At 41.2% G+C, this 17,126-nt stretch overlaps 3 protein-coding genes across 7 annotated transcripts in view; 2 read left to right on the forward strand and 1 right to left on the reverse strand.

Annotated features, from left to right (window-relative positions):
* Window positions 1-1,994, forward strand: part of LOC149068738 (fatty acid synthase-like) — a 63,474-nt gene extending 61,480 nt beyond the window's left edge. For all 4 annotated transcript variants that reach the window (XM_089250533.1, XM_089250532.1, XM_089250536.1 and 1 more), the window contains exon 29: window positions 1,657-1,994. In XM_089250533.1, coding sequence (XP_089106659.1) covers window positions 1,657-1,767 — 111 coding nt within the window. In that variant the 3' untranslated portion in view covers window positions 1,768-1,994. The remainder of the gene's footprint in view (window positions 1-1,656) is intronic.
* A 3,070-nt stretch (window positions 1,995-5,064) lies between these two features.
* On the reverse strand, window positions 5,065-5,430 carry LOC149068739 (uncharacterized). Its single transcript, XM_089251215.1, has one exon. The coding sequence runs from the start codon at window positions 5,428-5,430 to the stop codon at window positions 5,065-5,067; it is 366 nt and encodes a 121-aa protein (XP_089107341.1).
* Window positions 5,431-10,750: 5,320 nt separating this feature from the next.
* Window positions 10,751-17,126, forward strand: part of Pxn (Peroxidasin) — a 109,765-nt gene continuing 103,389 nt past the window's right edge. For both annotated transcript variants that reach the window (XM_089251319.1, XM_089251321.1), the window contains exon 1: window positions 10,751-11,043. In XM_089251319.1, coding sequence (XP_089107445.1) covers window positions 10,877-11,043 — 167 coding nt within the window. In that variant the 5' untranslated portion in view covers window positions 10,751-10,876. The remainder of the gene's footprint in view (window positions 11,044-17,126) is intronic.

Consider the following 17,126-nt stretch of genomic DNA (forward strand, 5'->3'; position numbering starts at 1 on the left):
AATATTGGCTGATTGCTGTTTTCGTGACCCAGAGTGAAATTTATTGAACCATATATTTTCTGCACTGTGGTCAACTGCCCCTTTTACTTTTGTAAAAAAAAATTTAAGTTGCTTCTGCTGCATTATGGCTAGCCAAACTATAAATAAATATTTTTATCCCATCCCATTTAATGTTCTATAATTAGATCAGATAAACAACCTGTGGATATAGTATGAGCCAGATTTTCATTTTCTTGAAGTTTGTTTCGACTGGATTTAACTGTACACTCCTGTCCAGTAGTCACGTGATACAATCAGTGCTCTTATGCAAATACTTGCAATATTAAACTATGCTGTAAAACAGTTGTTACTTAGCCTATATCATACGCAGATTCTATTAATGGTCTATTACATGGTTCTTCAACTGTTGACCCATGGACTAGCACTGGTTCACAAAACATTTGGACCAATCCACATAACTGCAACATGATTTTAGATTTATTTACATATTATACTGTGGCTATATAGGTTTTTATTTCTGTCTTAGCTGTCAGTAGGTCTGTGAGTGCCCGAGTGGCATGGTGGTAAGATACTCGTCTACCATCGTGAAGGTTGTTGTCTGGGTCCCGGGTTCGAACCCAAGGGAGGATATAGATAAGATATTTTCCCTAACGAACTCGAGACGACCACCGATAGACAGCGCCTTCACTTCCAACCTATCTCACTAATGGCAGTAAAATTGCAATATAGCGATATGGCCAGAGTTGGTGTTTGGTGAAGTACTAGGTCTGTGAATTTTATTAATGTACTTTTGCGTGTCTGCAAATCATTTCTCCCATTTATTTATTTTTCCTGCCCATAAATTATTTTTCAAATTTTTTTTCCCGTGTCATTCTTGAAAAGAAATTCCCATTCATCTAATGTATTTTTTTGCCAGTTCACAAATTATTTGTTGAATTTTTTTTATTTCTTGCCGGTCTGCAAATTATTTGTCAAATTAATTTTTTTTTGCTGCATGTACTAATTATTTTTCTAATTTATTTATTTATTTTACTGGCCTTTAAATTATTTCTCTTATTTATTTGTTACTGTATTTCTCCTATTTCCTTATTTTTTTTGCCAGTCTGCAAAATTGTTCAACTACGTACTTTTCCAAAATTTTTGTTCCATTTCTCCCCCTCCCCCAAAAAATTTTTTCTCCTCACTCATCTCAAACGAACCCATGGGATCCTAAAGTCCCCCAGAGGGTAATATTGCCCACTTTGGGAAACACTGAACTGCTTTCACTTGTCCGTAGCTTTAATAAGGTTGAACACTGGTCTATTGAGTAGGCAGATTTAACTTATGAAAAATGTTTTCAACCGGTCTTTTATGACATGATGGAACAGTCTCATGGTTTTTCTCATATATATATATACACAATTTTTTTTTTTGTAAACCCTAAATGTTAATATTAATGTTATATTTATGTAAAATATTTCTGTTTTATGTTACTAATATTAATGTTAACATTTAGGGTTTACAAAAAAGAAATTGAGAAAGAAAACCATGAGACTGTTCCATTATGTCATATAAAAGACTGGTTGAAAATATTTTACATAAATATATTTACATCTTTATCATTCGAAACCACGTTAGACACATCTATTAAATTCTTAATACTTCTTATCTTTCTAGGTATGTTCTGGAACGATAAACATGCACATAATCAGTGGCAACCATAAGACATTCATTCAAGACCAAAGTGGGAAAGAAGTGTCAAAAATATTTAATTCGTTGGTCACGTAATAAGAGAAAAAATATACAACATTTAAGGACCGGTGAAAAATTTTATTTAAGAAACAAAAAAAATTGCATTTATTATTTGTTTTACGTGTTTATTTTATCATTTCATATTTTTATCTCGTGCAGAGTTATATCGATGTATGTTATCAGTATGTATTGAGTGTATTAAAAAAAAACCATGGGTTGTTATGTACAGAGAGTATCAAAATAAACATGCTTTGTGACCCTAACTTCATTTTTGTTGATTTGTGTGAAAATGTTGAATTCTTATGTCATCAGGGACGGGCTCAAATATTTTATGGCCCATTGCAAAACAACTTTTGTGGCCTTCTATATAAAATAGGGTTTTCTCAGTGTCCATAAATACCCTAGTGCATGCTAGGTTTCCATTGGCACCCGAGAATGACCATCAAACTACTATTCCATGGTCATATTATTTGACAATAAATTTGGATGATAGTACCCGCAAAAAATTGCAAGTGTGTCCCCAGGCATTTGAAGGTTGTTGGGGCTAGAGAACCGATTGTCTACCCAGGGTCACAACCAGATGAGCTGTGAGTCTGCAAGCATTCATTAGGCCTGCCTCGTCATAAGCGCTGGGATCTTACGACAGACTGAGTGATATGCAATGACCCTTTCCTCTACTAAGTGCGATCTTGAGTCACATATATGCTGGATAACTTATAACCCCGCCCCCCTAATATTTTGTGTCAGTACTTCTGTCCTGACATAATTTTAAAAGAATTTAGTGCGTTGCTTCAGTCCAGCACCTGGGACACCAGTACCACCTACAATCTTCTCTTTTGTTGGGGAAAGGGGTTCTCTGAAACCCTAGAACAAAGGGTTCAATGCCCGAATTTTAGAGGTCTTAGACAGAATTTTGTACTATTGCTTTAAATTAAAGCGGGGGGGGGGGCGGTCTTAACCCTTTCTCGAATCACGAGCACTGCCTATACTTACCAACAAACTAAAGAGCATTCCTTACAGCAAGGGTGCTCAACCTTTAAGAGTGTGGGCCACTTCATTGGTTTGAAAAGTTGTCACAGGCCACGTAAGTACTCGACAGTCACTCGAGTGATCTGTGAATGTGCCGCGCGCCACTTAAATGATCTGGAACTGTGCTGCGAGCAGCTAAAGTGATCTGTAAATGTGCCACGGGCCACTTAAATGATATGCATAAAAACCCTGCAGGCCGCTTGTGTGAACTGCAACTGTGTCACAAGTCACGTATCACTTAAGTGATCTGAAAATGTACCGCTTAGTTCATTTTCACAAAATTAAGGTTTGAGGCCGCGGGTCATGAGTTGAGCATGTATGCCATACGGCAACATATGCTTAAATTCTGATTAATCGTAATTCTTGAATGCAATTTTTACAGGATATTTAATTGAGTTGATCAAAGCAAGTACTCGCGAGAACGAAATCTGGAATGAGCATGGAGCACTCTTGGTGCTTCAGGTGCTCGCGAGTAACAGGTTTAAGATGATTGAGTTAAAGTATTAATGCAAACAAAGTATTTTTCCCCTTATTTAGCGGCCGCACCCTTCGCACCTGGCCAAGTCCGGCCCTGTATGCCATGCAGTATTAAATTATAGCCGTTGTGGTGGTTATAGTGACGGACTCGCATCGCGAGGACTCCACTACCGTAGTGGTGGTCGGCTGGTTTTCTGTGGTTTCCAACTTCAAGGCGCGAATGCGAGTTGATCTCCCCGTTAAAATGTCTCCTCATCGAGAGCAACAGGCCTACAACGGTGCAATTAATCAATCACTACACTTCACTCATGGTTAGAAAAACTGATGGCAGGTGACAGCACTCTAAATTATGTGAGAAAAATAGGTCTGCTTAATACCCGGGAAGTTCAGACGAACCTACACAATAAATCAAACCTCTCGACGCATCACGCTGGATCCACACCTGCCGTGAATGGCCGTCTGTATATTTTGGGTCCTCGAGCATTTATGTTCCCCATACTCAGCTGTATAAGTAACAGATTACACACATTTTTGAAAATCAGTGCTAGATCGCGTGTAGACTTCCTGTGAAGGCCTCGAGTCTAGCCAACATGAGGCAGATGGGTTAAAATGACCCAGGTTCTATGGAAAGCTCTGCTGTAGATTCTGAAGATAGTCATCCCCCTACCACTTGTGGCTCCCTTAGAATATCCCAGGACCCACAGAGGAACCGTATGGCCCCAGGTTTAAAACCACTGCTCTATTATACTAGTATGAACGAACAAGTTAGTCAGAAAATAACTCAAGGAGGATGAAACCCACAACATCCACATCTTAGGAATACCATTGCTCGCTCAGCAGCAGCTAATGTTTAGCACTGGGAGAAGGTTACCTGGATCCATCTCAATAGCATCATGGGGCCCCAGGGCATAGTAATATTTCAGGAGGGGCTTATACGTGGCCACAAATACCAACCTATCAATTTATAAATGTACTTTCAAATACCATATTTGGAAAGTACATGATCCAGTTTCCACTAGATCTGATTGTCATGGAATCCCTTTTGTATAATGTACACTTAGTACACATTCATTCATTCAAACCGAGCACAACTCCGGTCTATCGCCATAGGCAATTTACTGCCGATTGAGTTGTGCCGGAAGTATGAGTGTGTGTGTGTGTCCCACGGGCCACGAAAGCGAATGTATATTAAGTGTACCACATACAGAATGCATTCAACTGCCTGAAACCTGGCCAGCCCAGCCCTCAAAGTCCAGCTGCTCATCCGACATGGTTTCAAGGGAGCTGCCTCGCGACCGTTGCATACAAGGAACAGCTTTCGCCCTTATTTAATTAAAGACTAATGCGTGACTTCCTGCCTTCCTCCTTCTTCGCCTCGTCCTCATTGGAAGTCGGAGCCTGGATCGTCTGCCTCTGGATCGTCTGCCTCTTGATCGTCGTTTTCCTCCTCAGTCCATTCTTCTTCTCCCTGTCGTCCTCTGTCTCCTGACGTCTTCTGATTCTCTCACTCCTCCTCCTGGGTGCAAGTGGGCTCGACGCTCGATCTGCCGCTCCCGTCCGCTTATTATGGAGCCACTCCGTGTTCTCTTCCAAAAAGCCGACCAGTTCCTTGATTTTCCTGAGTGCTTTATCATCCTTGGCCATTTAAATCACTCGTTCCCCCAATTGCGACGGTGGCTTAACTAATTGGAAACGACTGGTGTGGACACATTTCGTGGCAAAGTGAATTGGACTTCCCACTCCTCCGCATATACACTGCTCGTTGTCGGAAATTTTGAAACGCTTGAAGTTGGTGGGAAACGGTCCATGGCCCGAGAAGAAGATTGTCTATTGCCTACTCCAGTAACGTTCTTTCCACTGGACTTTTGGGATTACTCTATGAATAAGGCGTCCGTTTATTTTTGGATCATTCCATTGTTTCTGCCATTCCACTATTGTCTGCCCTTTAATTATTCTTTTGACCGTTGCCGCAGGGATTTTCTTCTCCTGGGACGTTGTCTCCAGTTTCGTCGCTTCCTTCGCCAACTGATCTGCCTCCTCGTTCCCACGTTCGCCCACATGACCTCTCACCCACATCAGTGCTACATCCCCCCTCTCTTTCAGTATTATTCTTATGGCTCTACCATCTTCGTGTCTTGTTAAAGGGTCCTTGATAGCTTCCAAGCTTAATTTACTGTCTGAATATATGGTCATCTTCTCCAAATTATCCTCCCGTTGTTCCTGTGCTTTTCGGATCACCCACAGCTCTGCTTGAAATACCGTGCATTCCTCGCTCAGTTTCTCTCTCCAGGACTTGACTCTTTCACCCCCCCCCCCTTTATACTCCACGTACGCGCGCTGCTCCTGTTCCCCTATCCGTCTTGGACCCATCCGTAACACTTAGTATGCAGTCGCTTTCGTGGCCCGGGGAATTTGGGGGGGGGGACACACTCATACTTCCGGCACAACTCAATCGGTAGTAAATTGCCTATGGCGATAGACCGGAGTTGTGCTCGGTTGGAATGAATGAATGTCATGGAATCCCACTATGCACCTGAACAAGGGCCTAGCTGCAGGGCCGCGGGATCATGACCCGCGGGAGAAGTAATTTTTCTGAGAGCCTCCCTCCCCCGCTACAAATGCTTACCAATTTCCGTGTTTACTCTCGAAATTTTTGTTATCAAATCTCATTTTCGTGAGGTCTCCTTTGCACTTCCAGCCGCCGGTCTATGTACGGGTGGGTCCATGCTTTAAGGCGGGACTGCCCAGGTGGTGTTGTGGGTGTCAGGTGCGATCCAGAGAGATTAAAATTGTGTAGGTTTGGGAGATCGTCCCACATTTTGCGGGGCTTACCGATTTTTGCCGAATTATTCGTCTCTTGGGAGGGGCAACCGTACCGCTTCTGGATTTGCATCTGTGTGCAACGACAACAGAAAAGAGCTGTCTATGGAGAAAGGCTTACCTCACCTTATTATACCCATGCTGTCTTGGAAAAGGCTACATACCCACTCCGTTGAGCAAACCAGAGGCCTAGAAATTCAGGAAAATGAAATTTCCTCTCTTACGTACAGGGTGTCCCATAAATTCGTAAAAAGTTTAAAAATTCATAAAAATTGAAGGAATTGGTATATTTGAATGTGGTTTGCGAAAAAAGTTATTCTCACGAAGGAATATTTTTTAGCAAAGAAAAAAAAATTAGTTCGCATTTTTGTCGAACAAGGGCGCTGCACGAAAGCAGAATTCCTTCATAGAACCTTTTGTTGAATCTATTCTGTGTCCAAAACATTCGTGAAGCTCTGAAGCTTCAGCCAGCGATTCGTGGCTGAGGTGCACAACAGCTTCACCAACAGTGCTTTACCCACCAATATGTCACCATCACAATGAGAACCTTATGTAAGCGCCATTGACAGGAAAATTCAGAATTGAGCTGAATCCTGCGTGTTATAGGACGAATATATTTGCATATTTAAAGCGATTTGCTTTCGCGCAGCGCCCTCTATTAACAGAAAGTTGTACCGATTTTTTTTTCTGTATCGAAAAACCCTCCTTTGTGGGAATAAATTTTTCGCAAACCGCATTCAAATATGATTCCCTTACCAAAATTTATATGAATTTTTCAACTATTTACGAGTTTATGGGGCACCCTGTATTTCGCTTGTTTGGCTTAAAAATATTGAAATCAAATTCAAAAAGTTTCTAAATGTATCGCTAGAGGGCATTAAGATGATGTTGTGTGATAAAAACTGTTCAGTTTATTGAGTTGAAAAAGAAAAAAATCTTTATTCCATTTCTCTGTTTCCGTTCAAAAAGTGTAAAAGGGTATATCCCATATGCATATATTTTCTATCTCAAAAATGTATATTTCAATCAGATGGGGGAGGGATCTGTCCGGAATGCCCATGATGCATTTGAGATGACACTAAAGTCGGTGCGTAGCCACGTGGTTGGAACCCTGGGTGCCTATTGGGAGGCATATTCACACGAATCAATAGATTTGATTGTAACTATCACCAAGATGGTTACAATTTTTCTTTGTGGCACATCAATCAGAAACCGGTCGTCAGTTTCAATCTAAGACTTACAACAGTTTTATTTGATAGGTGGCAGATGGCGTTCCAGTTCAGTGATGTCTTTCACATGCAATATAATACTAAACTGTGTACTCATTTTCAATATTTTATAGAAGGCACATTTTTACTAATAATTTTTTATTCTTTTTATTGCTTATGGGCAAAAGTAACTAAGAAAAGCACCATTTTTTCACGGTGCGTAAGTTTACAAAATATGGACGTACCTAAAGTCTGAGAATTCTTCCGTATACATAGTTTTTTGTTGCCCAGAAAAAAATTCCAGATAGTGTATAAAGTAGCAGGTTATTTTGTCATTCCGCATTAATATCAAAATTCTGTGCCCAATGCAGGTGAAATAAAAGCGAATGCGATCCCCCCACGTATCTGGAAAAAAAAAAGGAACCATCGTATACCATCATAACTGTTTTTTATACCTCGGAAATATGTACCGTCCAGCACACCACACATAAAAGAAATTACTGTAGAATAAATGAAAGAAATAATTCTAAAATAAATAGAAATAATTTCGGAATTAATGAAATATAATATATATATATATATATAAATAATTTCAAAAGTAGTGAAATAAAAACTTATAAATCAATGTGCGAAATAATTTCTTAATTTCTGATAGAGATTATTTCGCAATCAATGAAAGAATAATTGCATAATTATTGAAAAAATTATTTCAAGATATATTGAGAAGAGAGAAAAATAATTTTAGGATTACCGAAATAGATAATTAAGGAAAATTAGTAGAATGGGAGGAAAAAAAGGCGACAAAAACTTGTATAGCCCACCATAAATCTGCCTCTGCCCAAAGAGAGAGGGAATAGGTCAGTGAGTGACTAAAAGATTGACCTAAAGAGCGATGGGTTAGGAGCGTGAGCAAGCATGTTAATGATCAAAAGAGTGATCTAGAGCAGTGGTTCTCAACCGGGGGCCATATGGGCCCCCTTGTGGTACTGGGATACTTCAAGGGGGCCACGGAAGAAAATGGAGAAAGGGGCCATGACAGGTGGTTTGGAGAGCTGAGAAGAAAAATTAAGGTGTGAAGAAATAAAGATTTTATATTAGTGACTAACACTTACAGTGAGAGAGAGAATCCAACAAAACCACCCATTAAACCAGGGCCTTCTATAGGGCATGGACCCACTCAGGCCTCACCGCCTACATTTTGCAACAAGTTCCCGGCTAAATTTTTCAGACCCCCTTCCCCATATGAAATTTATTGTATGAAAAACAAAAAAAAGATGAAAACCATATTAGGCCCCGGGCTGTAGCTCTGTCAATCCCACTCTTGTGAGAGCCCTCATGCCCATAAGTGACCTCACCTTATGATATTTTGTATAGTACAATTAATTTTGAAAATACAGGGTGATTATAAAAAAACTATCCCGACATATGGGCCCCTAACTATCATACCATTCACAGAAACTGAATGAAATTTTGGCATAAGGTATTTTGATGTATGCGGTCAAGAATGATATGGGCCCATATGTCGGGATAGTTTTTTTATAATCACCCCGTAAATAGGAAATATGTAGGCTGTTTATTCCCAGCTAAAGTATGGGACTACCATAGCATCACTTTGCCTAGGGGGGGGGGGCATGATATTGAGACGGTCCTGATAGAACTCGGACAATCGGGGAGATCAATAAATTCTAGGCTACTAGGAGGCCAATTTTCTTTGCAAATATTTCGTTCAGTATAAATTCACTGAAAAAAATCATTTCAATACGTATAAAGTGTCTTGCTTCTAGATGAGAGTTGAAAACTCTGGGGGTAAGACAGGGGAGCCACGAGAAAAAAATATGGTTCAAAGGGGGCCACGGGCAAAAAAAGGTTAAGAAACACTGATCTAGAGCATGTGGTAAGCTTGTGAAATGATGACCTGTTAAGAGAGGGGGCATGTCCAAGTGAGTGACGAAGAGTGAACTAGAAAGTGTGTGGGCATGGGAGTGGCGTAGAGAACAAGGAACAAGGTCAGTGAGTAACCAAAAGAGTGATCCAGAGCGTGTGACCAAAACAGTGTGTAGGAATGTGGATGACTGAAAAGTGACCACACACACACACACAAAACAGTGTGCAAGAGAATGTGAATGACTAAACTGGTGAAAGAGCATGGAGTTATCAAAAGAGTGACATAAAAACGCAGGTGTACTCAGGGCAGACGGGCTCAAGTATTTTGCAGACCGGTGCGAAGACAGTTTTGCGGCCCTCAGGAATGACTTTTCCGATGCTTGGGGGGGGGGGGTGCTTGAAATAGCCTCAGAACCCCCCCCCCCCCCCCGACAGCTTCCGATGCCTATGCTAGGAACCCCTACTGCAAAATGTATGCACCATGTGTACAATATCTGTACCACCACAATGGAAGAGCTGTCAGGGCTAGACGACGGACTAACTGCCCAGAGTGTCAACTAAATACTCTTTCAGCTGTAGCAGGTATACATTTTGCCACCCCATGTAGTTTTAAATACAGTACGTCGTTAGAATGAAAATTCAGCGTTTTTTGTCCAGCACTCGGGGAACCAAACGCGCGTGCACTCTTGGCTTGGGCCAAGGCCTGTTTCTCGCATGGGCCAACTAGTGCCCAAAATTTTTCAAAGTGCCGAAATTGATTACCTTTTGCATTGTAGGCACGAGTTCCCCCCCCCCCCCCACGCCTCTGCCTCAAAGAACATTGTTTGCCTAGCGCCCGAACTTATGAGTTGCAGGCCCTGAGGGTTTGAGAAGGGGTTATCAATATCTTAGACCTCAAGTGTCACCCATCTTGGCAGAATTTTAAGCTTTTTCTTCGTTACGAAGTCAAAATGTTACTTAATGTAATCAAAGCATTATTTTTAATCCTTTTTGCTGGCCCTAAAATTTAGCGGCCGGTGCGGCTGCACCCTTCGCACCTGCGAAGTATCCCCCCCCCCATAAGTACACCTAGGACCACGTCCGCCGGTTCTAGGTGTACTTATGGGGGGGTGGAGGAGGGCAAGCGGGTTATAGAAGGGCGGCGAAGTCATGAATCCGCCTCTGCCTGGGCTAGCTGTTATTTTCGCCAGGGACGCAACTGAATGCTTAGTCATTTGGTGCCCCCTTGTAATGTTGAAGGAGAGGTTTGAGAATAAAATTTGCGCCCTCTCTGGTCCAGCGCTCGGGGCACGAGATCCTCCTGCTCCCCACTAGTTGCGGCCCTGATTTTCGCACCGGTCTTCGCGTCTGGTAAGGGCAGCCCTGGGGCCGTGCTGTTGTCTCTCGCAAAATTATTTCACAATACCATAATTGAATTTTTGTACTGCTAGCGAGATGATATTTCTTGTGTGAAAATATTCCACACATCTCTTAGCAGAGACTTTTCTCTTACTGGAGCCAACAATTTTCAGTCGGTCGCCAACTTGGCTCCAAAAGGATTCACACTTGGCTGGCGGAGCATCCCGATCGCGTGTTGTTGCCGGCAAAACAAGATCGTCTCCGTTGGGTGGTGTTTGTGTTTTCTTCTTCTCTCTCCCCCCGTTTTTCTCCATGTGGTTATTCTAACAGCTGAGGAATTAGCTTTGCCGATTATTTTGTAATTAAAAATACTCATAATAATTATCATTATGTATTTTTCGGGTGCGTGGATTATTATATTATGGCTTTCATTTGTTGCTGATGGTCAACAAGACCCTTCGTGTCCACACCGGTGCTTATGTTTTAGGACAACAGTGAGATGCATGTTCTTACAATTGGAGAAAGTTCCGGACATACCGCCGGAGGCGACTATCCTGTAAGTTTCATGTTTTTCCCTTTTGTTTCAGACTTGATATTCAACATGCTTATTGAGTGATAACATTAATTTTTGTTCCTAAAAAGAGGGCCGGACTTGGTCAATTTGCGACCCAGTTCAAAAACAGTTTTACAGCCCACCACTAGAGGCCAGAGGCATGGGGGCCCCCACAAGCGTGGAGCTGTCAGGGATTCTCATAATTTTTGTTTTCTCGTTCTCATCATTTCACTCTATAAATTTATCATTGAGGGAGGCCCGTGAAAGTCTGTTCTGCCCTCCCCCCCCCCGCTGCAGGATGTGGGGGGCCATGGCTAGAGGCGTATTTACGGGAGGGAGGCCGTGCCGTCTTAACGCGTGGGCCCATCCTTGCAACACAAGTGCAGAGTGGGGGGGGCTCCCCATGAAAATATCTGGTAAACATTTTCGAGAGTAAGCATGTAGATTGGTAGGCGGACATTTCCAGTGAGGTAGGGGCCTCAGAAAAATAACTTATCCCGGGGAGCCTATGATGCTCTTAAGACGGTCCCTGGGGGAGGGGTTAGCGGGCTATGGCCCAGGGCAGTAAATCTGAGGATGCGTGGCTATGAAAATTAGTAGAATGAGAGAAGGACGGCAAAATTTGAAACCGCACAGACGGGTAAAACCAGAAGTCCCCTACTTCTACTGCTGCCTTGAGATATAGGGACAGTGAATCAAACAAACGAGTGACCTAAAGAGTTTACAAGCATATGAGTGACCCACAGAGTAAGAGACCAGGTAAATGAGCGACCAAAAGAATGATCTAGAGCAAGGGTCTTCAACCTTTTTTGAGTCGCGAAGACATGCCTATCATATGTAGAGCATCCTTACGGCAAAGTTGACATGCATGTGCATTGAATCTGCATGATTGTAATTCCTGAATGAAATTTTTCTTAGCTATTTAATTCAAGCTTTGATCAAATGCTCGCGACTACGAAATCGGGCACGAACATAGAGCAGCACTCTTGGTGCTCCAGAAAGCACAGTGGTGCTCGCGAGCAAATGGTTGAAGATGGCTAATCTAGAGAGTATATTCAAGCATGTGACCAAACAATATGCAAGCATGTGAGTGACCGAGGGAGCTAGGGGCTACGTCAGTTAATAACCAAAAGAGTGACCTTGAGAGTGATGGACCAGACCAGTTAATAACCAAAAGAGTGTTAATAACCAAGGACCAGGTGCGTTTGGCTATACATTCTTCCGCCCTCCACCTGTTCTAGTCTGAATTTTTTTTTACCACAAATTCGTTACCCTGGGCAGTGGGTCAGTTACGCCACCCCCCTCACCCCCACCGCGTGCCATATTTGGCCCTCGATGCTTTTTGTCGTGGCCCGCCGATAATTTCCAGAAAACGGTCGAAAACATTAATAAAAATTAATAAAAGAAACAATTTCGGAATTAAAGAAAGAAAATAATTTCATAATTACCTCAATAAATAATTACACAATAATTCGAAGATAATTTCAGATCAAAACTAATCATAATTAATTACTAATTTAATCAGTAATTAATCAAAAACTTTTTCAGAATTGGTGGAAAAAAATGATTTCAGAACTAATTGAAATTTATAAAATGGAGGAAATAATTTCGGAAAATAAATAGTCTCCCATATTACTTTTGTCCCTGTTTAACTCCTTCTATTAAGATGTTACTAAATTACACGAGTTGGTGGTTCGCGGGCTTCGTGGGAAGTTCTGATTTGGTGGCCCACGGTGTTTGAAAGGTTGAAGGCCCCTGCTTTACGATATCTGTATGATTCTTGTGGGAAGCGCCATAGGAGGCCCCTAGAGTCGAGCTAGGCCTTTCTAAAGCGTAGATTTCCAACTGGTGTTCCGCGGGACCTTGGGGTTCTACCAGAGACTCGGGGGTTCCGCGATATAAAAATTTTATTTTCATTGGTTTTAAAAATTTCACACTGCTTATACCTTGAATATCACTGTGAATATATTTGAGATATACTGCATTATCTCATGTTTTTGCTTGAGTTTCGTAGAACAGTCCCGTAACAACCAAGGGTTCCGTGGAACAGTATTACCAAGGGTTCTGTGGGACTGCATCACCAAGGGTAATGCGGGACAGTCTCGTAATCATCGAGGGTTCTGTGGGAATCTCGTTACCATCAAGGGTTCTGTGGGAATCTCGTTACCATCAAGGGTTCTGTGGAACAATCTCGTTACCATCAAGGGTTCTGTGGAACAATCTCGTTACCATCAAGAGTTCTGTGAAACCGTATTACCAAAGGTTCTGTGGAACAGTGTCTCTCGTAAACATCAAGAGTTCCGTGAAACGATATCACCAAGGGTTCCGTGGAACAATCTCGTAACCATCAAGGGTTCCGTGGAACAGTATCACCACCTGGCTTTGTGGAACAGCGTGTCTCGTAACCATAAAAAGCTCTGGGGGTGGAAAAGTATTATCAAGAGCTCTTTGGAACAGTACCATCAAGGGTTCCGTGAAACCGGCTGATAACCATAAAGGGTTCAGCGCGAACTGAAACCTTGGAAGCCCTGTTCTAAAGAGAGAGCAAATCAATATGAAAATAGTCGGTATATTTTAATCCAGTTTTTACTGTCCCGACTCCCTCAATATTTTGCGGCTTCACTGTGCACATATGTGGTCCTTGACCATACAATGTTTTTTTTCCTCCTTGCATATCCCCACAGAAAAACAAAAACTTTGCTCCTTAGGCTATAACCAGTCACACACGAATGTTTGAAGACGTTTTATGTGTAAACTGTTTACTCTCTTGAATAAACTCTGGGGGCACGTGCCCCTCGACACTTGAAAGTTCATATAAATAAAATTGCAATTTCATTTTTAAGCTCGTGAAATGTTTTTCTTTTCAGCCAAGGATTTCGAGTTCAGGTTTCAATAGACAAAGATGTCTGTCTGCGTTTCGAAATGCCATCTTCGAAACTACAAACACGATGATTCTCTTGAACCTTTGCCCCCAGAAATAATTTACCGACAGGTTCCTTACCCTTGCCCGCGATTAAATAGGGGGTCCTTTATTCTGTTGATAATTTTCTTGCGGATTTATTATCATAACCTTCTCCTGCGCCAATGACGAAATAGGCTCCTTTGTCCTAATAGGCCAGGAGTCCTTGGAGAATTTCCAAGATGGGGAGGGGAAAGGTCGTGAGTTCGGACAAGAATTGTTTTCACATTATTATATGGTCTACATATTATTGTATAAAGGGGTCCGTGATGCTCATTTTTGCTTCCAAAAGTGGTCCGGATGTTCATTTTACTGGCGAAAGAGATCAGTGGCCAAGGGCTTGACAAATTCCAGACATCGCGTTGCCATTGCGAGTAAAAAATTAATATTAGCACCTAAAATTGTCTCTGTTATATATATGTATATATACGATATAGCAGGCCGACGTAGGCGAAATCTTTACCTTTTTTTGCAGTATATCCAATGACTACCGGTGAAATGGAAGACTTTAGTGACGTCAAAGCTTTGCGCGGAGAGTTTCTGCTGTAGAAGGTGTTGCCGGAGCCCTGTCAGCCCTGCCCTTCTATGGGGCCATGCGCTGATGGGTATGATGATTAACCTCATTTATTAAATGTCTGTACTCTATGAATTGACTCTAAAATCGACAATGAGTAGAAAGGTTCTCACTCCTGGACAGTAGCATATGCATGTTTCCCCCCCCCCAAAGACGGGAGGGGGGATGGGGAGAAGGGAATAATGTTGGTTCAACGTTTTTCTTTCGGGGGGTGGGAACAATTTGTTTTTTACTCGGAATTTTCTCATGGGTGCTGGAATTATTTCTATCCTGAATTTCCAAGATTATCATTTTCTGAATTTTCGATTTCACGCTTTCAGCATGGGTGGAGATACCCCCCCCCCCCCCCGCGGAAAAGATGGGGCCTACTGATATAATATATATGCGTATCAATGGACATAATCATGCCCCCCCCCCAGACTTTCACGCCTATCTCCACCTATGGCTTTCGCAGAAGAGGAAAATTGTGGCTAAGAGGCCCCGCTATTATTCTCTCACCTTGTCCCCACCGCGTCTGGTAAGGGCGGCCCTAGAGATGTAAAATTCTCGAGGAGAATATTCTCTGGTAGGACTACTATTATAAATAACTTGAGAATGTTCTTATAAGTTCTTGATCAGAATATTCTCCGTTATTTATAATATAGTTACATATAATATTCTTGAGAATATTCTCTGGAAGGACTACTTTCATAAATTACTGGGGAATATTCTTATAGACTTATAGAAAATAATGAGAATTATTCTCAAGTTATTAATAATAGTCCTTAAAGAGAATATTCTCCTCGATGAGAATATTCTTCAGTTACCGAAATCTTTCCAGAGAGTATTATGAAGAATATATGTAATAGCATGTATTATAATAAATAATCTCGATAAATAACTTGAGAATAATAATTATTTTTGATAAGAATATTCTCTTGTAATTTCTAATAGTCCTTTAAGAGAATATTCTCTGTCCCCGTCTCTGTTCCCGTCAAGAAGATGGGCATTTGAAGTTTGTAGACCACAAATATTAAAGTTTGAAAGCAAGAAAATTAAACCAACAGGGCTGAATTGCACAGCTTTTAAAGAAATGTGAGTGATACAGAATTTAAGTGTATGTGCATTGAAGAAAACAACAGTTCTGTATCTTCTTAGACTGAAGGTGATTAAACTAGTAATTATATAAGAATAGCTTCCTTTATCAAACAACTTTGGTTTAATTTCTTTTGTTTTGAACTTATTTCTGAAAATTTATCTAATTTTAAAATAATTTTTTAAGGTTTTAATCTAAAGATTTCTAAAAATCTTTATAACCAAACTTTTAAAACGTCTCATCATGACCTGGAGAATATTCTGAGAATATTCTCGAGCTAAAAGTTGTCATTGGGGAGTGATTATACCAAAAATTGTTTTGTTGTAAATGTTTCAGGCAATGAAAACTGATTTATATTTCACAATATAAACAAAATTAGTACAAAAAATTTAAATTATTTAAAAGAAAAATGAATATTCTCGATTATTCTCCAATTTTTACATCCAGGAGAATATTCTCAGAATATTCTCGTTCTCCGAGAATATTCTCACCTCACATCTCTAGGCGGCCCTGTCTCCAAAGGTCGATTCTGCCTATGCCCCTGGTTGTGGGTCCTGATTAAGACAAAGTGGTCTCAAGGACAAAAAGACACCCCCATGGACGAAAAGGGTTAAGAAACACAGCTTAGGTGCGAAAAAATATTTTCATATTTTCGTGGTTTTTTTTTCCCCTTGATTTTTTTGGAATCCGTTGGATTCAAAGCCGTGAGTGAAAATTCAAAAATGGCGGTCTTGGATTTCATTTCTGGTTCATTATCAGACCGATGAATACTGAATTTATTGTCTCTCCCCTCTTCGATCATAATCATCACCGTGATCGATGAGGGCAGAAATGTCTGGCTGGTTGCCATCCTCTCCATCAACGCCATTTATTATTATCATTTCTTATCCCGACCCGTTTTATAATAAGACTTGTCATGTGTTTAGCCTATTTTGATAATAAAGTCGTGACAAATTCGGGTTCTTATCTCTCATGAGATCCCCCCAGCCATCTCACCAAAGAAGTTTTTTTCTGCCATTCACGCTGTTGCTGATGGCAGTTTCCGCGGCGGACATCAGCGTTATCAAAACAGCAGTTCGTTGAGGCGACATATGCGCATAAATCTTTACCACGAGATAGTTATACCGTCCAAGGGAGGGTCAAAATATTCGGTGGCGGACGTGCGTGAGTTCGTGCCTCATTCGTCCTTAAATCACAAGACAGAAGCCATCTTTCACTCGCAAATAAGCCATGATCTTTTTCCAGGCATGCATTTGAATACGCGTCGTATAATCTTGATTAGACAAGAAATTCGTGATATCATGAACGTCTCTGCAGATGTTTATGCGCTGATGGATGCTCTGCAGATTATGTGTGTTTTACGATATTTATCTGTACTGTGGAAGCCTATAAATTTAGCGGAAATCAAATGTTGCCTAGGTACGCTCCAGGGCTGAACAAATCTCCAAACATTCACTCCAAAAAACAAAAATTACATA

The sequence above is a fragment of the Pholcus phalangioides genome, unplaced genomic scaffold (genome assembly GCF_987345545.1).
Source record: "Pholcus phalangioides strain wild (caught in Gottingen) unplaced genomic scaffold, Ppha-v1.0 ptg000024l_1, whole genome shotgun sequence".
NCBI classification, from domain to species: Eukaryota; Metazoa; Arthropoda; class Arachnida; order Araneae; family Pholcidae; genus Pholcus; species Pholcus phalangioides.

Coding starts and splice junctions, on each gene's coding strand:
- LOC149068739 (XM_089251215.1), bottom strand. CDS start 5,430: ATGACCATATATTCAGACAGTAAATTAAGCTTGGAAGCTATCAAGGAC.